The sequence below is a fragment of the Halichoerus grypus genome, chromosome 8 (assembly GCF_964656455.1).
Source record: "Halichoerus grypus chromosome 8, mHalGry1.hap1.1, whole genome shotgun sequence".
Lineage (NCBI taxonomy): Eukaryota > Metazoa > Chordata > Mammalia > Carnivora > Phocidae > Halichoerus > Halichoerus grypus.
Genome location: NC_135719.1, coordinates 38863632 through 38884314, shown reverse-complemented (window position 1 = coordinate 38884314; position 20683 = coordinate 38863632). Strand labels below are relative to the sequence as shown.

The following is a 20683-nucleotide window of genomic DNA, read 5'->3' as shown; positions in this document are numbered from 1 at the left end:
TGACCTCCAACATTAGCATGCCTTTGTCCTGAGAATTCAAATGCAGAATTATTCCCTTGGCAATCTTACTCAGTTTTATGACTTTAAACATTTAGTCACTGATGGATTTTAAATATATGACTCCAACCCAGCCCTCTCCTCAGAACTCCAGACTCATATATCCATCTTCCTGCTTAGTATTTCCACATGGATATCTGTTCAGTTGGACCCTTCAGGTGAGCATGTGCAAAATTAAACTCCTGAAATTTACTCCCAAACCTTACCCCTCATATTTTTTGCTCATCTTTAGGAAATAGTAAGTCCATCCTTTGAGATTAAAATCTTTAAAGTTATTCTCTCTTTCTTTTCACTTCACTTTTGGTCCATCAACAAATTCTGTTGGCTCTATCTTTAAAATATATTCAGAATCTGACCACTATTCATTACCTCCATAGTAACTACTCTAGTCTAACCTATTATCATCTCTCATCTGGATTATTGTAGTAGCCTCCTAATTAGTCTTACACTGCTTCTGCTTTTCCTTACTACAGTCTGTTGGCCACTGGGTAACCAGGATGTTCCTTTAAATTATAAACCTAGAAAAAATCACAGTAGCAATAGAAGCATAATTTTTCAGTGTCTCCAAATCCTCAATAGAAACCAGATAAATAGTTAAAACCAAAAACCCATGCCAGCATTTACCAAAAAACCACATTACCAGATAGCTCCAAGAAATACAAAAAACAAGTAAATCCAAACAGCCACAAGACCTGCATGGTACTGACATTAGTGTGAAAGAAAGCAAAAACAAACAACTGGGATAGCAGTTGTAAAGAAAGGACAAGAACCCCCAAATAACTAATGTTTTCACTGCAAAGTATAGGGAACCAATTTGACAAAACCACCTGAACCTCATTTTCCAGTAGGTTCCTCTGGAAGGGCTCACGTGAACAGTGTTGCCTTGCTCTTGCATGTTGATAATTTTTTGCCTTCAAAAATCAGTTTTGCTGGTGCGCCTGGGTGGCTCAGTCAGTTAAGCATCTGCCTTCGGCTCAGGTCATGATCCCAGGGTCCTGGATGGAGCCCTGCATCAGGCTCCCTGCTCCGCGGGGAACCTGCTTCTCCCTCTCCCTCTCCCTCTGTGCGCTCCCTTGCGCACACTCCTGCTCTTGCTCGCTCTCAAAAATAAATAAATAAAATCTTTAAAAAAATCAGTTTTACCAGTTGCAAAATCCTTGGCCCACATTTTTTTTCTAGAGGACCTTAAATCTTAAAAATCACTTTATAGACAATCAAAATTATTAAAAAGGCATCAATTTAAGGACTAGTGATGAACAGAAAAGTTATAGTTTTCTAGGACTAACTGATGGCCAAAAGAAAAAGAATACTACATAATAACTATCTCATAATTTTATAGTATAACAGAAAAATATCGGTGAATATGAAGAAAACATATGCTAATAAATTAACCATTCTCTATATTGGTAATGATATTAGTAATGTTATTCTGAGTCTGTTGTGCATATAAAATGGGATAAAGTAAAGGATATTATGGAAATTAAAATTCTTTTTATTTTATTTTATTTTATTATGTTGTTAGTCACCAGACATTACATCATTAGTTTTTGGTGTAGTGTTCCGTGATTCATTGTTTGCGTATTAACACCCAGTGCTCCATTCAGTACGTGCCCTCTTTAATACCCATCACCAGGCTAACCCATCCCCCCACCCCCCTCCCCTCTAGAACCCTCAGTTTGTTTCTCAGAGCCCATAGTCTCTAATGGTTCGTCTCCCCCTCTGATTCCCCCCCTTCATTTTTTCCTTCCTGCTATCTTCTTTTTTTTTTTTTTTAAACATATAATGTATTATTTGTTTCAGAGATACAGGTCTGTGATTCAACAGTCTTACACAATTCACAGCGCTCACCGTAGCACATACCCTCCCCAATGTCTATCACCCAGCCACCCCTTCCCTCCCACCCCCCACCACTCCAGCAACCCTCAGTTTGTTTCCTGAGATTAAGAATTTCTCATATCAGTGAGGTCATATGATACTTGTCTTCCTCTGATTGACTTATTTCGCTTAGCATAATACCCTCTAGTTCCATCCACGTCGTTGCAAATGGCAAGATTTCGAGGAAACTAAAATTCTTTTAGCCCATGTTCCTGAGAAGCTGAATCCTCAGTTTATAAGAAAGGAGATAGATGTGATATAGAGCAGATCAGGTAACACTCCTGAATTTGAATTATATGAATTTATGAGGTATTTTATCTTTCAGAAAGTGTTATGTATATGTTTGTGTGTGTGTGTACATGCATATCTATACATGTTATATATATATGAATGTGTGTATACACACATTTATTTCCTAGCTTGGTCTACTGAAGAGGCCTAGAAACAGTGATCAACAGTGAGCTCATTGATTTGGGACTTGAAATATCATTTCTCACTAAAAGAAGCAAGAACGTCTTAGAAAAATGCCTAATTCTAGACCGAAACACCCTGTCAAACGAGATGGCAAGAAAGCTCTCAAAGACTGCTAGTGTTTTTCCAAAGGAATCAGTAACCAATTTAAGAGTTTTCTACTGGACAAAGATAGGACAATTTGAGCTTCCAAAAGGAAAATTATTATAACTGATTGAACTTGGTAACCCGATAGTAGATGAAGTGTCTCCTTATTAAATTATTCTAGCTAATAAGTGAAAATGATTCTTCCTCTCTTCCTCCAATTATCCCTCCCCTTTCCAGAAAAATTTAATCCTGAAGTTGTTAGATGAGAGAACCCAAGAGCTATCTGCACCAGGGAGATGGCTGGAGGTAGCAGTGGTGCAGTAAGGGATGGCAGAATCTGAGTTGACTGAGGTGGACATTCATGCAGAGATAAGAGGGGTGGCCAGATGTGGAGGCTCAGAGCCCAAGTAGAGAGAAGGGAGCTTGTATGGAAGATGGGCACCATGGCCTGGTGTGGTGAGTCAGACAGAATGAGGAGGGCACCTCTATGGAAGGGCATCCTGGCACAATCTGTCAGAGCCCAAGTGAAGAGGGAAGCCTGACAAAGGCTGTTGAAACCCAAGCAGGGTTAGAAAGCAAAACAGCCCAGACCGGGGAGTCAGAGCCCAAGCAGGGACATAATAGCATGCATATAGAAACAAAGATGGGGGGGCGCCTGGGTGCCGCAGTCAGTTAAGCGTCTGCCTTTAGCTCAGGTCATGATCCTGGGGTCCTGGGATCAAGCCCCATGGCAGGCTCCCTGCTTAGCAGGGAGTCTGCTTCTCCCTCTGATCCTTCCCCCTGCTCGTTCTCTCTCTCTCAAATAAATAAATAAAATCTTAAAAAAAAAAAGAAAGAAACAAAGATGGGTGATATGTTACATGTAGGGTATTGGTCAAATACATAAATATATTAAGAATGATGAAAGGCAGATTGCTCACTGTTGGAGAAGAGTTAAAAATATCCAGGGAAAGTAGAAAGACCCTCTAGCGAATTAGAATTATAGGTATTAGTTTTAATTGTATTTTCAATATATAGAAATAGAAATATAGATGTAAATGTGTAGGGATATATATGAGATATATATTTTTTATATTTATTTATAAAATAATATACACACATTTCCTAGCTCTTTCCACTGAGAGTGAGGGCTTGGGAATAGCAACATCCTGATAGCACTGAGCACATCAAGTACACCCATATAATGTGAAGGCAAGGTGGTTCCTTAAAAGGGAAAGATGGGTTCTTTCTCTATGAGAAGGGATGCTGGCAGGCAAAAATGGAAGGTGTCCAATGTAGGAGGCAATGTATGTACATGGATTTTTTCATCTTATATAGGGATTTCTTAAGCTCTTTTTTTTTAATTTTATTATGTTATGTTAGTCACCATACAATACATCATTAGTTTTTGATTAAGCTCTTATATTTTGAAATAAAGGCTTCAACATATTATTTAAAAATAGAAGGGGAACCAATTGCCCTGAATTTAGACTATGTACCTTTCAAATAGAGGAAGTGAAAGAAAAAAATGTTAATGTGTTTATGTCTTCCTGTCCATCATACTAAACAGCAACATTTACTAAAGTGGACCCAGTCTCCTTACATTTTTACAAATCATCCCAGTGATCCTAATGAACCACCCAAAACTTGACTGTGATACAGATTAGGGCTCCTTACAGAAATATATTTACGTTTCACATTTACCAGTGACATAGTTGAAGTTACAGTTGTTGTGGGAATTTGTTTAAGTTTTGAGAAGTATTTGACCTTACAGCATTCTCCACAAAGCTTTTTATCTGACAGATAATTCTCATGTTCTAGGCTAGGAGTTACAAAGCCTCTACTTTTTCTTTTCATGCTAGAAAATTTTTCTGCCAGAAGTAACTCAAATAACAATTCCTCTGTTAAAAACTGCACCCTCCAAATGGCTTCTTTTCTTCTCCTGTAGGGAAAATATAATTTTCAGGGCCTAAGTCCTGACAGTCTATAATTATTCATAGTATGAATCAAAATCTGATGCTTTTTTCTTGAGGGGGGCTATATTATTTGTGGTACTTTTGTGGAGGCAGGGAATGAAACGGAGGTTTATCTCATGTTACCAAAGCATCCCCTTGATTTGGCCTTCTTCCTTGAAGGGTAGGTTCATATCAATCCCAGATTTGATTTACCTCAGGGTGAAATACAAGCCTCTTGTATTCTGTGAATTAAAATGGTCCTTGTGCCTCTCTAAGTACCCCTGGTTTTCAGTGGAATGTGACCATTCTTGGTAAGAATACTGCTAGATTCATATGCATCCATGGCTATGGCTGGATATTTAGTTACATGGTGTGCAGGCTTTATTCAGCCAAAAGCTGAAGTGGCTACTTATCTATCACATGATAAAGTTCGCTGCCAATATTCTTCAACATGATAAGGTCAGTAACTTTAATCGGATGGGACTCTAGCCCATATTTGATTGAAAGGGAAAAGAAGTATGTTGTTCTTATTCTATTTTTGTGTTTTTTATATTCCCTTTTTCCTTTTGTTAGATTGAGACCTTCTGTCAATGAATAGTAATAATAGTTGGTCATTTATTGAATGTCTACTTTACTCCTGAATGGTGTTAGGTACATTACATTAATTACTTCCAATCTTCAAAAGGTGTTAGGTACATTACATTAATTACTTCCGATCTTCAAAAGCTCTGAAAGGAAAAATTATTTATTTGTGAATAAAATGTCCTTATTTGAATTGATTAATATTGTTTGGAGACAAAAGCATGAGATTTGAGTATCAAATTGAGTCCTAGTAGTAACTTTTACCAGTCGTGAGACCTTGGGAAAGTCATTGGATTTGTCTGAGCCTTAGTTTCTTCATTTTTCAAATGGGAATAATACTAATGGACATTGTTTTCATAGGATTACATAAGATCATGTACATTAATGTATTTTGTAACCAATGAAGTTATGGATATTTTTAAGATTAAAGTGAAGAAGAAATTAGTTCTTAGTCCATTCATCATTAAATATCTGTTGAGTGCACTTATGTTAGAGGTAGCATATTAGGTGCTGTGGATAAGGCAGTGAACGGATAGACAGGAGCCCTCTTTCATAAAGTTAAGACTGTGCTTCTGCACTGTTCAATATAATAGCTTCTAGCCACATGTGGCTATTTAAATTATTAAGATTAAATGTAACATAAGGGGCACCTGGGTGGCTCATTCGGTTAAGCGTCTGACTCTTGATTTTGGCTCAGGTAATGATCTCAGGGTTGTGAGATCAAGTCCCGCTAGGGGCTCTGCGCTGAGCAGGAAGCCTGCTTAAGATTCTCTCTCTGCCCTTCACCCCTCTCCCCCACTTGCACACTCCCTCATAAATAAATAAGTAAATAAATAAATGCAACTTAAAATTCAGCTCCTCAGTCACACTAACTGTACTTCAGGAGTGTAATAGCCACAGTTGGCTAGCAGCCACCATAGCGGACACTACAGATAATAGAACATTCCCATCATTGCAGAAAATTCTGTTGCAAACCTCTGCATGGGAAAGACTTGTGAGGAGCAATTTGAAAGACTAGTCAAATCAGAAAAAGTAATGTTTGAGCTGAAAACTCAGGGTAAGTAGAAATTTTCTAGATAATGTGGAGTTGAGGGAAACGTTTCAGAAGGAATGAATGAAGAGTATTTGCAAAGACACTGAAGGGGAAGAAGAAGAGGGTGATTTTGATCCAGAAAGACTTCATATACAGAGTCTGTGTGGCAGGATTAGCCCTACAAGGGAGGAATCAGTCTTCCTTGATTGTAACAGGAGAAGCAAAGGAGAATATGGGTGAAATAGGATAGGTTTGTAGATTTTGTGGCAGAAAGTGAGAATTTTCTTGTTCCAATAGTTCCATTTTCATTCTGAAGTGTAAGATCTTCTTTTGAAAGCAAGAGGGAGAAAGGAAATGATGGGGTTTTGAAGAGAATGGATAATGTATGGAGCAAGTCTTTGTGGAGAGTGGGAGAGTGAGCAGACTAGATGGATTCAGTAAGATCCTGAATGTGTAGTCATACCAAGATCAGAGATTATCCAGCTAAAATAAATTAATACATCAAGACACTGAGAATGGTGCTGGCCTACAGAAAGAGTTAAACCTTAGTGACTATTACCACTGCTGGGGTTTGGCTAGTAGGAGTGACAAACAGAACAACAGAAAGGGAATATTTCATGTTTACCAGAAAGTGACTATAATGATGGCCTACAGAATCTATCATGGGTAAAAATGGAAGTGAGACAATGGGAATGATGTATAGGGGAGAATTGGAGAGATCTGGGAATGTGTCTGGTGAATATCTGTTGGTGGGCTACTTAAGCAAATAAGTGGAGAGAAGAGGATTGCTCAGAATGAGGTACATGAAACAGAAGAAGGAAGGGCTACAAAGAAATATTACACTTCACTCAGGAAAGAATCCCACAGTCTAAGTATTGTGTGTTATGTCCTGGTGAAAAGCAAATAATTGCTCTGCTAAGTAAATGACATCATCAGTGGCAGGCAATCCCTAAATGGCTTGTAAACTGAAACATGGGGAGTTTGACGTTTTTTTTATTTTATTTTTTTTTAATTTTTTTTTAATTTTTTTTTTTAAAGATTTTATTTATTTATTTGACAGAGAGAGACAGAGTGAGAGAGGGAACACAAGCAGGGGGAGGGGAGAGGGAGAAGCAGGCTTCCCGTGGAGCAGGGAGCCCGATGCGGGGCTCGATCCCAGGACCCTGGGGTCATGACCTGAGCTGAAGGCAGACGCTTAACGACTGAGCCACCCAGGCGCCCGGAGTTTGACGTTTTGAGAGTTTACAGGGCTTACAACATAATATCCAAGCCTACCCTGAAGACTTAAATCAAAATATGAAAACCTGTTGAGTTTCTTATACTCATTTTCTCTGCCATTATAGTCTCACCTTCTCCCCATCTGCAATTTTATTCTAGTTTAAATGTCACACAGAAACTGATGGTAGCTGTTGTTCTAGCTAATCCTGTGGATGGACAGTACTGTCCTCTAATTCTATTTTGTGCCATGAGAACTAGGTTGGTATTCATGAATATAAAGTAGTCTCAGCCTGAGGAGTGGTTTGTTTGTTGCTCCTCAAAGCTGCTCTGTGAAGCAGTTTCTAATACAATCATGAAAGTAACTTTTGTTTCAAAATGTTTAGGAAAATGAAATATTATGGTCTAATTCATTAAAGTCATTCTTCCCTTTCATTTTGTATTGAAGGCTTCAGCGATTAGCTAAAGATCTTCTAAAACAACTACAAGTACAAGACAGTGGCCCATGGGCAAACAATAAAGTTTCTGCTTTAGATCGGACCCTAGGCGAGATCACTAGAATATTGGAAAAAAAGGTATGTAGCTAATCTCTTGCCTTGCTTGGCCTTTATATTTGTGGTTCTTTCTCACTGTGACAGGACATAGGACCATAAGACTGACTGACTCTCATTTATGCATTTCTTCTGTGTTTCCAGAAGCTGGTCAACCACTGATCAATGTTTTTTCCTTTCATTCTTAATTAAACTGATGTTGTTTTCAGTCATTTTAATTGAAATCCTCAATAGCAAAAATATGATCTTTGGATCAGTCATATTTTTTGCCACACAAACAAAACAAAATTATTTTAAATGGAATCACAGTAATAAAGGTGTACAATTTTATGGCAGAAAATGTAAAACTTTGAATTATAGAACTCATGAATCACAACCAGATTTCCACAAAGCGCCAATTTCCTTACTGTTTCCAACAGAAAATTTGGCAGTTTTTTTAATGACTTAGAGTCATTAAATGTTCTTGTGATAGTTAAAAAAATTTTTAATGATTTTTAAAGTATTTATTATTCAGTATAGAAATTTTAAATATACAAAAAAGAAATAAACTCCCTGTAATACCCACTGTTGACATTTTATTACATTTTCTTATCTTTTTATTGTACACTTCCCACATTAGTTTATCCGGCTGATTTTATCATAAATATTTTCTCATGTCTTTAAAAATTCCTTGTAACTAAATGAACATATCACAGTTTACGCAATTTATATCACTTAGTTGGTTTCTAATTTTTCTATCTGATGTAATGACATCTTTGTTTATTATCTGCATTTTTTTGTTTTTTGTTTTCTGGGTTTAAATTTATAATATTTGAGATACACAAAATAATGTAGTGATAAAAATAACCTAAATATAATGAATAGCTGTGAATTCACCACCCAACTTAAAAACTAGACTATTCCCAGCACATCTGTGGTTCCCAGTGTGATCCTTCCACCCCCATTCCCATCCCTACTCCCTTTGAAGGAAATACTATACAGTATTAAAGGGATATCTTTTATTTGTTTTTTAATAGCTTTATTTCTTTATCACATTTATAAATGTATTAAGTAATATTTAGTTTTGCTTGTATTTGACTTATATAAAATATCATACTGTAGATGTCTGTGATTTTTTTCAATCAAAATTAGGATTCTAAGTTTTATTTAGGCTTATAAGTGTAGCTGTTTTTCACTTATTTTCTCTCTTGTGAGGGAGTACTTCATTGTGTTAATAACACAGTTTTTTAATCCATTTTCCTGACACGGACATTGTTTTCCAGGATTGAATTCATTCAGGGTTGAATGTGTATGGGTTTGTGTGTGTGAAAGAGAAAAGAAAGTGAGCGATTCTGCTCAAACATTCTTGTATCAGAGCAAATGAACAAATTTCTCCACAGACTTTAGTCTACATCAGAATCACTTAGGACTTGTTAAAGTACACCCCACCTTGGGTTTCTGATTCAGTAGGTCTGTAGTGGGTCCTAAGAATTTGTATTTCACAGGTTACACTGATGCTGCTGGCCCAAGGATCATACTTTGAGAATCATTGCTCTTGTCTAGGGCATATGCCTCAGGGGTGGAATTACTGGGTTCTCAGGCATATGAATGACCAGCTTCACAAGATAGTGTTCAGCTGCATTTTGGCATCAGACAGTGCAATCCTCTGTAGGAACTGAGAGCAGCATATTCACTGAGGCATTGTGGCAGAGCCACAAAGAGTCAGTTCTTCTGGATAACACATCCCTTTCAGAGTGTCAGAGAGTTCAGAAACTGGTAATTGTCAGACATGTGTTAGATGGAAATGTTTGGAGGTTTGATATACCTTGGAAAAATCTCTATTTTAAAATTAGCACATACTGATTATTTTTATAAAGGGTATTTGTGTTTGAACTAAAAAGGATTTACTTGAAGATACCACTATGTGCACCTTATCTCATGAATATTGTTTTAGATTGAAGTAATCACAGAATTTTTGAGGAAAAGGTAAAATGATCTGTATAAGAAAGGTATTCAGTATGAAAATCTTAAGTAAAGTTATTTCATTCACAAAGGGGCAATTTACTGGAATACCACTGATTCCTTATAATTTTGGGGAGAAAAATGTAGTCTGGCTCCAGTCTAAATGGTCTGTGTCAGAAACCTTGCTGTAAAGCTGTCCTCAGAGTATACTCTGCAGGACCACCTGAGAGTCTAAACTTACCTACAGTAAGATCCTTTTGCTATTTTTATAACGAAAATCCCTTTTACCTAGCCAAGACAGACTCACTTTATGTGGAATTCTGTTCATAGAGTTATACTGACATTTCAGTGTAATTCAGCTGATATTTATGATTTCAGTCTAGAAATTGTAAATAACCATTCATTTTTGTTTGGAAAACTGCCTGGAGTAACAAAATCATTAGCGCCAAAGCCAAGTACCCAGTGAAGGATTTGAAGACAGCCTAGAAGTGACAAGGGTGGGCCTGGTGGAACTTGGGCAAGCACTCCCTGAGGAATGGTGAGAGATCAGTCTTGAGGTCTTTACCCTCTTAATTGAGATCTCAACACACTGATGATTTCTGTTAGTGCTTTGATACAGTTTTCCTTAGATACTTTTTCTAAAGTTCTGAGAACTACTTTAGAGCTAACAGGTTAAACTTTGTGATGCACAAAAACACTCTTGTAATGAAAGAGATCGGGAAACTGAGGAAACATGCCTATTGCAGTACTTACCATTTGTGTCAGGTCCCTTCTGACTTTTTGGGTTCTCAGATTCTGTTTAGAAATAAAGAGTCTGTAAGCTGTGTTGCATATGTTACAGTTTTTAACAAACTCCACCCAATTCTGTAGGAAATATGGCGGCCTAGGGTACTTGCACCCACTCTACCATCAAAAACATATAAAAATACTGGGAAAAATTTAAAGTAACTTTCTTAAAAGCATCAAATTGCTAAGAAGAAATTGAAGAATTACCAGGCCAAAGAAAAACCAAGAATTTAGGAAGTTGTATTCAGTTATAACTGAATCCCCCAAGAGCATTTGCCAGGCTTGCAAATGTGAGTTATGATTTGCAAGCATCATAGGATGGGGAACAAAAGTAAAAGTTTAAGGGCTGCCTAAGGTATGACATCTAATAGGTTTTCTGTTTACAAAGGTAAGACCACCATAACCTATTCTGTGATACAATCATGAACCCTCTTACCTCGTTCTCAGAGACTGCAAAGAAAGTACCTTGGCATAGTGCAGAAGTTATAACTATAATCCAGCCCTGGAGTAGACTTGCAGCCCAAATTCACATCACCTGTATCATTTCAAATGGGGAATTGAATTTAAAGTAATCCCAGATCGATTAGTGGTATCCCTAGGAACTGGCAGAAGGAAATGCAAGTCCTCACTTAAAGAAGATACCTTTATCCTAGGCCTCAGATAATTTCTGTCAAATAATTTTACAAGAACAAATAGCCACAGTCCAAAAAAGGGGGTGCAAAAGTAAATAAATCATTATGAATAATAGCAAGCAGAAACTAGAATTGCAAGGCTTTTTTGTAAATACCAGTTACAGATCATAAAACTATGTTTCTTATCTTTGAAGGAAATAAAAGGCTTGAAAATATCTACAGTTATGGACAGAGTAGGTAAATCAGAGCAGTTCTCCTACTGATGCCAATTAATAAAGCTAGACAAAATACAAACTGGAACTGAATTGCTAACAAAGTAGTGAAGAATTACTGGGCTGAGATTTGGACACATGGCATTTTGGGGCTGGGTACAATTGGTGATCCAAAAGAAGTGGATGAGAAGCTGAGTAATATTTTTGACATTGTTGCAGAACTTGTGGATTAAAAATGTTGTAGTCTAGGACTATCAATGGTAGGGACTGTGGCAAAACCCCCATGTTATGGGTTGAGATCTTAAAGGGCTGCACTAGGTGAGAGGGTAGATTGGAAGTATGCCAGTCATTGCACAGACCACAGCTCAACTTCAGATCATCTGGATGGCTGAAAAAAAAAAAATCACAGTTGCTGAAAAAAAAAGTAAAATGATCTTGGATTGCTAATACCTCCAGGTGCCTAATAGAAGCAAATGGGAAATCTACTCTGAAGGAAGATAATATCAACCTAAGTCTCAAATTACTTCAACAAAATAAGTTTCAAATACAATGTCTGACAGAGAAAGGTAATTAAACATATAAAGGAGCAAGATAACATGGATAAAAATCAGTGGAAACGGACCAACAGGGGCTATGCTTACTATGTTCAAGGATATAAGTATTAATTATTTTTTAAAAGATATAGCACATTTGAAAGAAAATAGAAATTTAAGAACTGAACATTTTGGTAATCAAAATTAAGAAAACTATACATCACATAACAGCAAAATAAACCCACTGAAGAGAAAATAAGTAAATTCTAAGCCCTAAGAAGGAATCCAGACTAAAACATGGAGAGAATATATGAAAAATACAGAAAAGATTAGAAGAGGCATATCAAATATAGTGAAGTGTTTAATTTATGTATAATTATCCACGAGGAGAGGAGAGAACAGGGCAAAAATAGTTACCTGAAATGATTATCATTTAGAACTTTCTAAAACTTATCAATCAATCCAGAGGTTCAAGAAGCCCAATGAAGCCCAAACAGTGAAAATAAAAAGAAATCTACATCTACAGACATTATCATGAAACTGGAGAAAATCAAATTACAAGCCAATCTCATTCATGAACTTAGATTCAAAATTCCTAAACAAATTTTGGCAAACAAAATCTTGCAATGTATAAAAAGAATAGTATATCACAACAAAATTGGATTTATTCAAGATATTCAAGTTTGGTTTAATATTGGAAAATCAATCAGAGTTTATCATATTAATACAAGAAAAGAGAAAAATACGTGATCATCTCAAAAGATCCAGCTGAAGCATTTGGTAAGTTCAGTATCAAATCAATTCATGATTGTAAACAAGGAATAAAATGCAATTTCCTTAATCTCACAGATTGTATCTAAAATAAAAGTGTAGCTAATATCATAAACTAGTAAGTTTAACAGGTCTACTAGGATACAAGAATAGTATATAAAAATCAATTTTATTTATATCATCATCAAAATACTAAGTATCTAGGAGTAAAGAAATCATGTTCATGGATTGGAACCCTCACTATAGTAATATATCTTTTCATCACAAATTGATTTGTAGATTCAGTATGCATTCACAATTAAAATTCTTTATATTTTGCAATTGAAACTTTATTTTCTTGAAATTGAAATGCAGATTCTAAAGTTAAAATACAGAATTTCAAAGAACCAATAATGGCCAAAACACTGTTGAAAAACAGTAATATGGGAGGATTTGCTCTACCAGGTATCAAAACTTATTATAAAGTTGCAGTAGTTAAGATAATGTGTTGTTGGAACAAAAATGGCAGAAAAGAATGTAATATAATTAATTAAATTCATATATAGTATGCTTAATGCACGATGTGAGGCAGTTATGTATGTATAGAAAAAGGAAGCACTATAAAGCATTAGGGGAAAGTATGGTCCCTTTTGTAAATGATGCTATAATGATTGAATATTCTTTTTTTTTTTTTTAATAAAATTTGACCCCACCTTACATCATGATAATCAAAAAGTTAAGTTCAAAGGGACCTAAATGTGAAAAGTAAAAACAAACTTTTAGGAGATAACAAAGAATATCTTCTTCACTTCGGGGTTTTGCCAAGACAAGAAAAGGACACAAGAGAAATTAGCTCTATAGGGAACTGATAAATTTGAATTAAAAATCAGAAATTTTATGCATCAAAAGATACCAGAAAAACAGTAAAAAGACAATAGAATGGAAGAAGATCTTTATATGTATAGCTCATGAAGAAGTGGAATTGAGAGTATATAAGGAATTCTTACAAGTTAATAAGAAAAAGAAATAAATAGCCAGTAAGGTAATGGTAATAGGCATTCCAAAAGAAGAAATCTAAATAGCCAATAAGTAAATGCAAAGAGTGTCAATCTCTTTAGTCATCAGATAATTCCAAACGAAAAACTCAGTGTGATGCTATGATTCACTTATCAGAATGGCAAAAATTAAAGACTGAAAATACCAGCTATTGGCAAAGATCTAGAGCAATGGAATTCTCATACACTGTGATGATATAAGTTGGTACTACCATTTTAGAAAGCAGTTTGTTATTATTGACTAAAGTTGCAAGCATACACATCATATTTTCCTTGTAGGTCTATACCCTAAGACAGCAATTCATATATGTACCAGGAGACACATATACAAATGTTCAGTGGCATTTTTATAATTACCATATATGGAAAAAAGCCCAATTATCCATCAACAGCTAAATATATAAATTATGGTATGTTTGTCTAATGGAATATTATTCAACAATAAAAATGAACTACAGCTATGGGTAACAACATGGATGTATCTCAGAATGTTTAGTGGGAAAAAAAAAAAAAAAAAAAAAAAAAGAATGTTTAGTGGGCAAAACAAGTCACCAAAAAAAATATATGTATGAATATATGTACATGTGTACATGTGTATATATACAAACATGTACATACATACAGACACTGTTATATTTCCAGTTATATAAAGTCTAAGACAAAAGTACCTATATTGTTTTAGAATATACACATAGAAGGGAAAACTATAAAGAAGACAGAAAATATTTCTCATAAAAATCAGGATATGATTATTCAGAGAGGTGGGAGGGAGATGTGATCAGGAAGATTTATGTAGGTGGCTTCTTGAGTGCTTCTAGTCTTCTTTTTCTTGACCAGATGGCAATTATATACAATACTCAAATTATAATTATTCTTCAAATTGTACTTACATGTTTTCTCATTTTTCTCACTTTTCTGTATGTATGTTTCACAATGAAATTACATTTAAAATTCAAGTTAAAGAAATTGCTCCAAAGACCCTTTTGTTGCAGAAATGTTTAATTATTTCAAATAAGAGTTTCTAAAACATTCTTATATATGCAAAGGCATTTTCCTTGTTTGTGCCATTTTATTAAATTTGACCCAAGTGAGCATGATTTGTATTTTCATTGACTTTTCTCATTACTCTGTGATGATGAACATTACATTTGAATTTGGATAGTAACAGCATCCCAGAAGCTTTCTGTGGTTTATCAGTAACATGAGACATTTGTGTGCTGTTAGTATAAGTAAACAGTTTAAGCAGATGGATTGGACATGGAGTTTTTCCAGTTGCGTTTTCTGACTTTTTTTTTTAATCCTGCCAAACTTAGAGATTCAGCTGTGATTCTCTTGAAGCTGAATAAGCAAACCACGTAGCTGACAGCAATCATAATTTGAACTGAATTGAGAGATGTCAAATCTTTGACTTTTTGATACCTTTAGTAAACCCTGCCATGTTTCAGTGTTTTTGAAATTTATCTTGCAAAATTCCACCAACAGATAACTGTGGAAGGTAGAAAGGTACAAGCTCTTCCCAACCCTGCCCTTTTTTTCCTGCTTTTTTGCCAACTGAGGTTTGTGGCTATTTAACACATGCCTAGACTCAGAGGAGATAAACCAGTCATCCCTGAGAGCTTTTTCAATCTAATTGTATTCAGAAAATTGTGTTCAGGTCTGGCTAGACACTGCCTGTCTTCCAAATTTCATGGTTTCATTTGGTTTTGCTTCTCTTGTTTTCAGCTGGAATTCTGCAGTTGAAGAATTCTATCATAGAAAACTCTGATTTTGATCCTCTCACGTTATTATGTTCTCTATTTATGTATTCATGACAGTTGATAAATGTATACAGCTTATAGGACACCGATATTTTGTCAGAAGGTGACAAATATATCCTGTAGTCCAAAGTAAAATGAAAATGTTTCTTATACCTTCTTCAGCTAGTGTGTATTAGAAGATGAGTGTAAGAAAAATGGAATTCATTGTTACTTCAAGAATCTGACAAAGGTTTAATCTATACATGGTTTGTATTTTAAAAAAAGAAACAAAGAACATAAAGGAAGGAGTGTTTATGTATTTTGTTTTAGATGGTTGTTACATAGATGCATGCAGTTGCCAAAATTCATCAAACTGGACACCTAAATATGTGCATTGTATTATATGTTAACTATATCTCAGTAAAACAAAACAATTAGATAATGACTTCAAAATAGCTTATATTATTTTTCAGATGGTGAGGCTTGCCTTTATAAAAACACACTGTTGTAGTCATCTCATCTGAAATCACTTATTATGGCTTCTTTATAAAAAGGACTCTTTTTTTTTTATTTTATTTTTTTTAAAGATTTATTTATTTGAGGGAGAGTGAGTGAGCAGGGGGAGGCACAAAGGGAGAGGGAGAAAGAATCTCAAGCAGACTCCCCGCTGAGCATGGAGCCTGACGTGGGGCTTGATCCCACAACCCTGAGATCATGACCTGAACCAAAACCAAGAGTCGGATGCTCAACCGACTGAGCCACCAGGCGCCCCTGAAAAGGATTCTCTTAAAAGCAAATAAATTTGTTATAAAAACTTGATGAGGGGCGCCTGGGTGGCTCAGTCGTTAAGCGTCTGCCTTTGGCTCAGGTCATGATTCCAGGGTCCTGGGATCGAGCCCCGCATCGGGCTCCCTGCTCCGCAGGAAGCCTGCTTCTCCCTCTTCCATTCCCCCTGCCTGTGTTCCCTCTCTCACTGTGTCTCTCTCTGTCAAATAAATAAATAAAATCTTTAAAAAATAAAAATAAAAACTTGATGAATATTGACAGTGCTAGTTTATAGGAACATTTTCTACACAATTTGTGGTATTTTCTATTATGATTATATAAATTAACACTTGCACAGAATAATGAATAATTATAACAGCAAAAATCCCAGTGATTAATTGAAAAATAGAACATTGCTAGCATCCCAGAGCCCTCTGGCCACCCGTATTTATTTTGCCATTCATACCTTTCTCTTAATATTTGGATAAACTATTACTTTGACTTTATTTTACTTTTATCGTTTTATCCCCTAAGAGTATGTCCGTAAATAATATATGTTAGTTTAAACATGTCTGGTTTTAAACTTTATGGAATGGAATGCTACTGTCTGTAATTTGGTGTCTTGCCTCTATCAAGATTATGTATTTAGGAATTTATGTTGTAGAGGTTTTTTTTCATTGCTCTATACTGTGTTGTTTTACCACTTACTACAATGATAACTTCTTCATTCTGCCATTGATGGGCACTTGGGTTGTTTTTATGAAAAAGTATGCTTCTAAACATGTATCCTGATACTCATGTGCAAGTATTTCTCTAGGGAGTGGAATTCCTGGGTCATGAGGTATGTATATCTTTAAATTTTCTTGATAATGCTAACTTGTTTTCCAATTCACATTACTACCAGGAAAGTATAAAAGTCCTGTTGCTCCTTTCTTTTCTAACACTTGGCATTACCAGACTTTTTAATGTTTGCTAATCTTGTGGGTATTAAGTTGTATAATTTTAATGTGAATCTCTGTTATCAGATAGATTTAGGCACCTATTCATATGTATTGGCCATTTGAATTTCTTCTCTTTTGACTTGCATGTTCAAATCTTTTGCCCAATTTTCTACTAATTTGTAGGAATTCTTTGTATGCTCTGGACAACAGCTCTAGTTTGTTCAAATGTATTAAAGGTATTTACTCCTATTATTCAGCTGTCTTTTTACTCTCTTTTGGCTCCTTTGATGAACAGAAGTTCTTAATTTTAATATAGACAAATTTATCAATATTTTACGATTAATAGTTTTTGCTCTTCTTCACAAACTATTTTTCTACTCCAGAGTCAAGAAGATCTTTTTCTATATATTCATCTTGAAGTTTTATAGTTTTTTCTTTTAGTTTGTTATCCCCATGGAATTAATTTTTCTATTTATTGTGAGGCAGAGGTTTAATTTCATTTCTTTTTCCCAGCTGGATGCTGAATTTCTTGAGCACCATTTATTGAAAAGACCAGTTTTCCCTACTGTTCTTTAGTATCTCCTCTATCATAAGTCAAAGGTTTATAAATACAGTTGTTTTTCCTAGTTTCTCTGTTCTTGTACTTTATTCTCTCTCCAGTTGTCTCTGATATGCTCTTAAAACCGTCCATTAATTTCTTAATTTTAATCACAGTATTTTATTTTCTCTGTTTAGAAAGCCTACTTTTCAAATCTGCTATGTCCTTTCTTAAAATTTCTTATTCTTTACAGATGTTTTCAAACTTACCTTTTATTTATACACAGAAAATATAATTATGTCAATAGTCTATCTCTGATAATCTCAGTATTTTATGTCTTTGAGTGTATGTTTACATTGTCTATTGTTTTTCCAGTTTCTTTCTTATGATGTTTCCTTTTTAACCCCTTAATTTTTCATTGAGTGCTACTTGTAATTGTTAACTTTTGCATCTATATTCAGGGGATACTAGTCTGCAGTTTTCTAGTGATGTTTTTGTCTAGCTTAGGTATCTGGATGATAGTGCCCTAATGGAATGAATTAGGTAATATTCCCTCTACTTCTATTTTTCGGAAGAGTTTGAGAAGGATTGGTGTTAATTCTTTAAATGTTTGGTAGAATTCACCAGTGAAGCCGTTTGGTCCTGGATTTTTCTTTGCTGGGAGGTTTAGGATTACTGATTCAAACTCTACTTGTTACAGATCTATTCTGATTTTCTATGTCTTTTTAAGTCAGTTTTAGTAGTTTACATGTTTCTAGGAATTTGTCCATTTCATCTAGGTTATCTAACTTGTTGGCATATATCCTAGTACATGTTGATCATAGTAAACTCTTAATAATCCTTTTTATTATTTTAAGGATATTGTAACATCCTTACTGTATTTCTGATTTTAGTCATTTCAGTTTTCTCTTTTTTCCTCAGTCTACCTAAAGGTTTGTTAATTTTGTTGATATTTTCAAAAACCAACTTTTGGCTTCATTGATTTTTCTCAATTTTTCTATTTTTCTTTTTATTTATCTCCACTCTAATTTTCTTTATTTCCTTTAGTTTTAGGTTGGCAAAAGAGTATGGTTTGGCTGTGGTTTACTCTTCTTTTCCTAGCTCCTTAAAACATAAAATTATTGATTTGAGGTCTTTGGTTTTTGGTTTTTTTTTTTAAGGAAAATAAATTTCCCTATGAGCACTGCTTTCACTGAATCCCATAAGTTTTGTATATTTGTGTTTTCATCTTCATTTATTTCAAAGTATTTTCTAATTTCTCTTGTGATTTTTTTTTTTGGCAATTATTTAATTTTAATTCCAGGGTAATTAACATATAGTGTTACATTAGTTTCAGATGTACAATATAGTGTACTCTTAATCTCCTTCATTTGTTTCACCCATCCTGTACTTACCTCTCTTCTTTTAACCATCAGTTTGTTCACTAACTTCAGAGTCTGTTTTTTGGTTTGTTTCTACTTTTTTTTGTTCACTTGTTTCTTAAATTCTACAGATGAGTGAAACCATATGGTATTTTCTTTCTTTTACTTATTTCAGTTAGCATTATACCCTCTACATCCATTCATGTTGTTGCAAATTGCTAGATTTCATTCTTTTTTATGGCTGAGTAATATTCCATTTTGTGTATTTAACCTCATCCTCTTTATCCATTCATCTATTGATGGATACTTGGAGTGTTTCCATAATTTGGATATTGTAAATAATGCTGCAGTAAACACAGGGGTGCATAGATCTTCTTGAATTAGTGTTTTCATATTCTTTGGGTAAAGACCCAGTAGTGCAATTACTAGGTCATACAGTAATTCTGTTTTTAATTTTTTGAAGAACCTCCATGTAGTTTTCCACAGTAGCTGCATCAGTTTGTATTCCAACCAACAGGGCGCTAGGGGTTTTTTTCTCCACATCCTCACCAGCACTTGTTTCTTGTCTTTTTGATTTTAGCCATTCCAACAGGTCTGAGGTGCCCTTGTGATTTCTTATTTCACCCATTGGTTGTACAAGAACGTATTGTTTAATTTCCACATATATGTGAAATTTCTAAATTTCCTCCTGTTCTGGTCAGAGAAGATAAATTGTATAATTTCAGTCTTTTAAAATTATTTACATTTGTTTTGGGGTTATTGTATTTGAACAATTTTTAAGAATAATTTGAGACCTAATATAATGCTGCCTTCATCTGGAAATATTTTCATTTACTTTTGTTAGGTGATAAGAGTACCAGTGTTTCTGGAACCATCTTAATCCAAGTTCAAATTCTAAGGTTCCCAAGGCCACATCGGTGTCCTGAACATAGGCCACAAGTAGGTTGATTCGCCAGTTTCAATTTCATGCTTATCATAAGGATGAAATTTTTAAGAGTCTTGCTTGGAATGGTTTACCTTGTGTCATTCTGTAAATGTTTCTCATAGATTAGCAAAAGCAGCTTTGAGGGCTATGCTTCTGTCTCTTGGTTTTCACCTCCTCCTGGATTTTGACTTACAGTTCTCTCTCTGGTAATTTTAATTCATTTAAGGATATTTTTAAATGTTACCTTTTTTTGGTTTCACCGGGAGGGCTTATCTTCATTGCCTTACTTGCCATTTTTGAATGAAGTAGTCCTTCTAGTATCATTTTAAACCACATTATCAAAATAAAATATGTAAGAGGATGGAAAGATATTAAAATAATGTCTGTAATGGGGCACCTGGATGGCTCAGTTGGTTAAGTGTCAGACTCTTGATTTCGGCTCAGGTCATGGTCTCAGGTGAGACTGAGCCCTACATCGGGCTCCCTGCTCAGTGGAGAGTCAGCTTCTCTCCTTCTTCCCCTTTCCCCATTCACACAGGTGCACACACTCTCTCTAAAAATAAATAAATAAAATCTTTAAAAATAAAAAAAAATAATAATAATGTCTGTTACCTCAGGATTTGGGGAAATGGCTGTTCCAGTTATCTAGTTGTGTGTGGATCAACCTGTTTTATATCAAGCCATGTTGCAAATCTTGTAAAAC

The 20683-nt window shown here is 35.0% G+C and overlaps 1 protein-coding gene across 6 annotated transcripts in view; it reads left to right on the top strand.

Moving 5' to 3' along the window:
• Nucleotides 1-20683, top strand: part of SCAPER (S-phase cyclin A associated protein in the ER) — a 529442-nt gene that overhangs the window by 274588 nt on the left and 234171 nt on the right. For all 6 annotated transcript variants that reach the window (XM_078079039.1, XM_078079040.1, XM_078079036.1 and 3 more), the window contains one exon: nt 7703-7829. In XM_078079039.1, coding sequence (XP_077935165.1) covers nt 7703-7829 — 127 coding nt within the window. The remainder of the gene's footprint in view (nt 1-7702; nt 7830-20683) is intronic.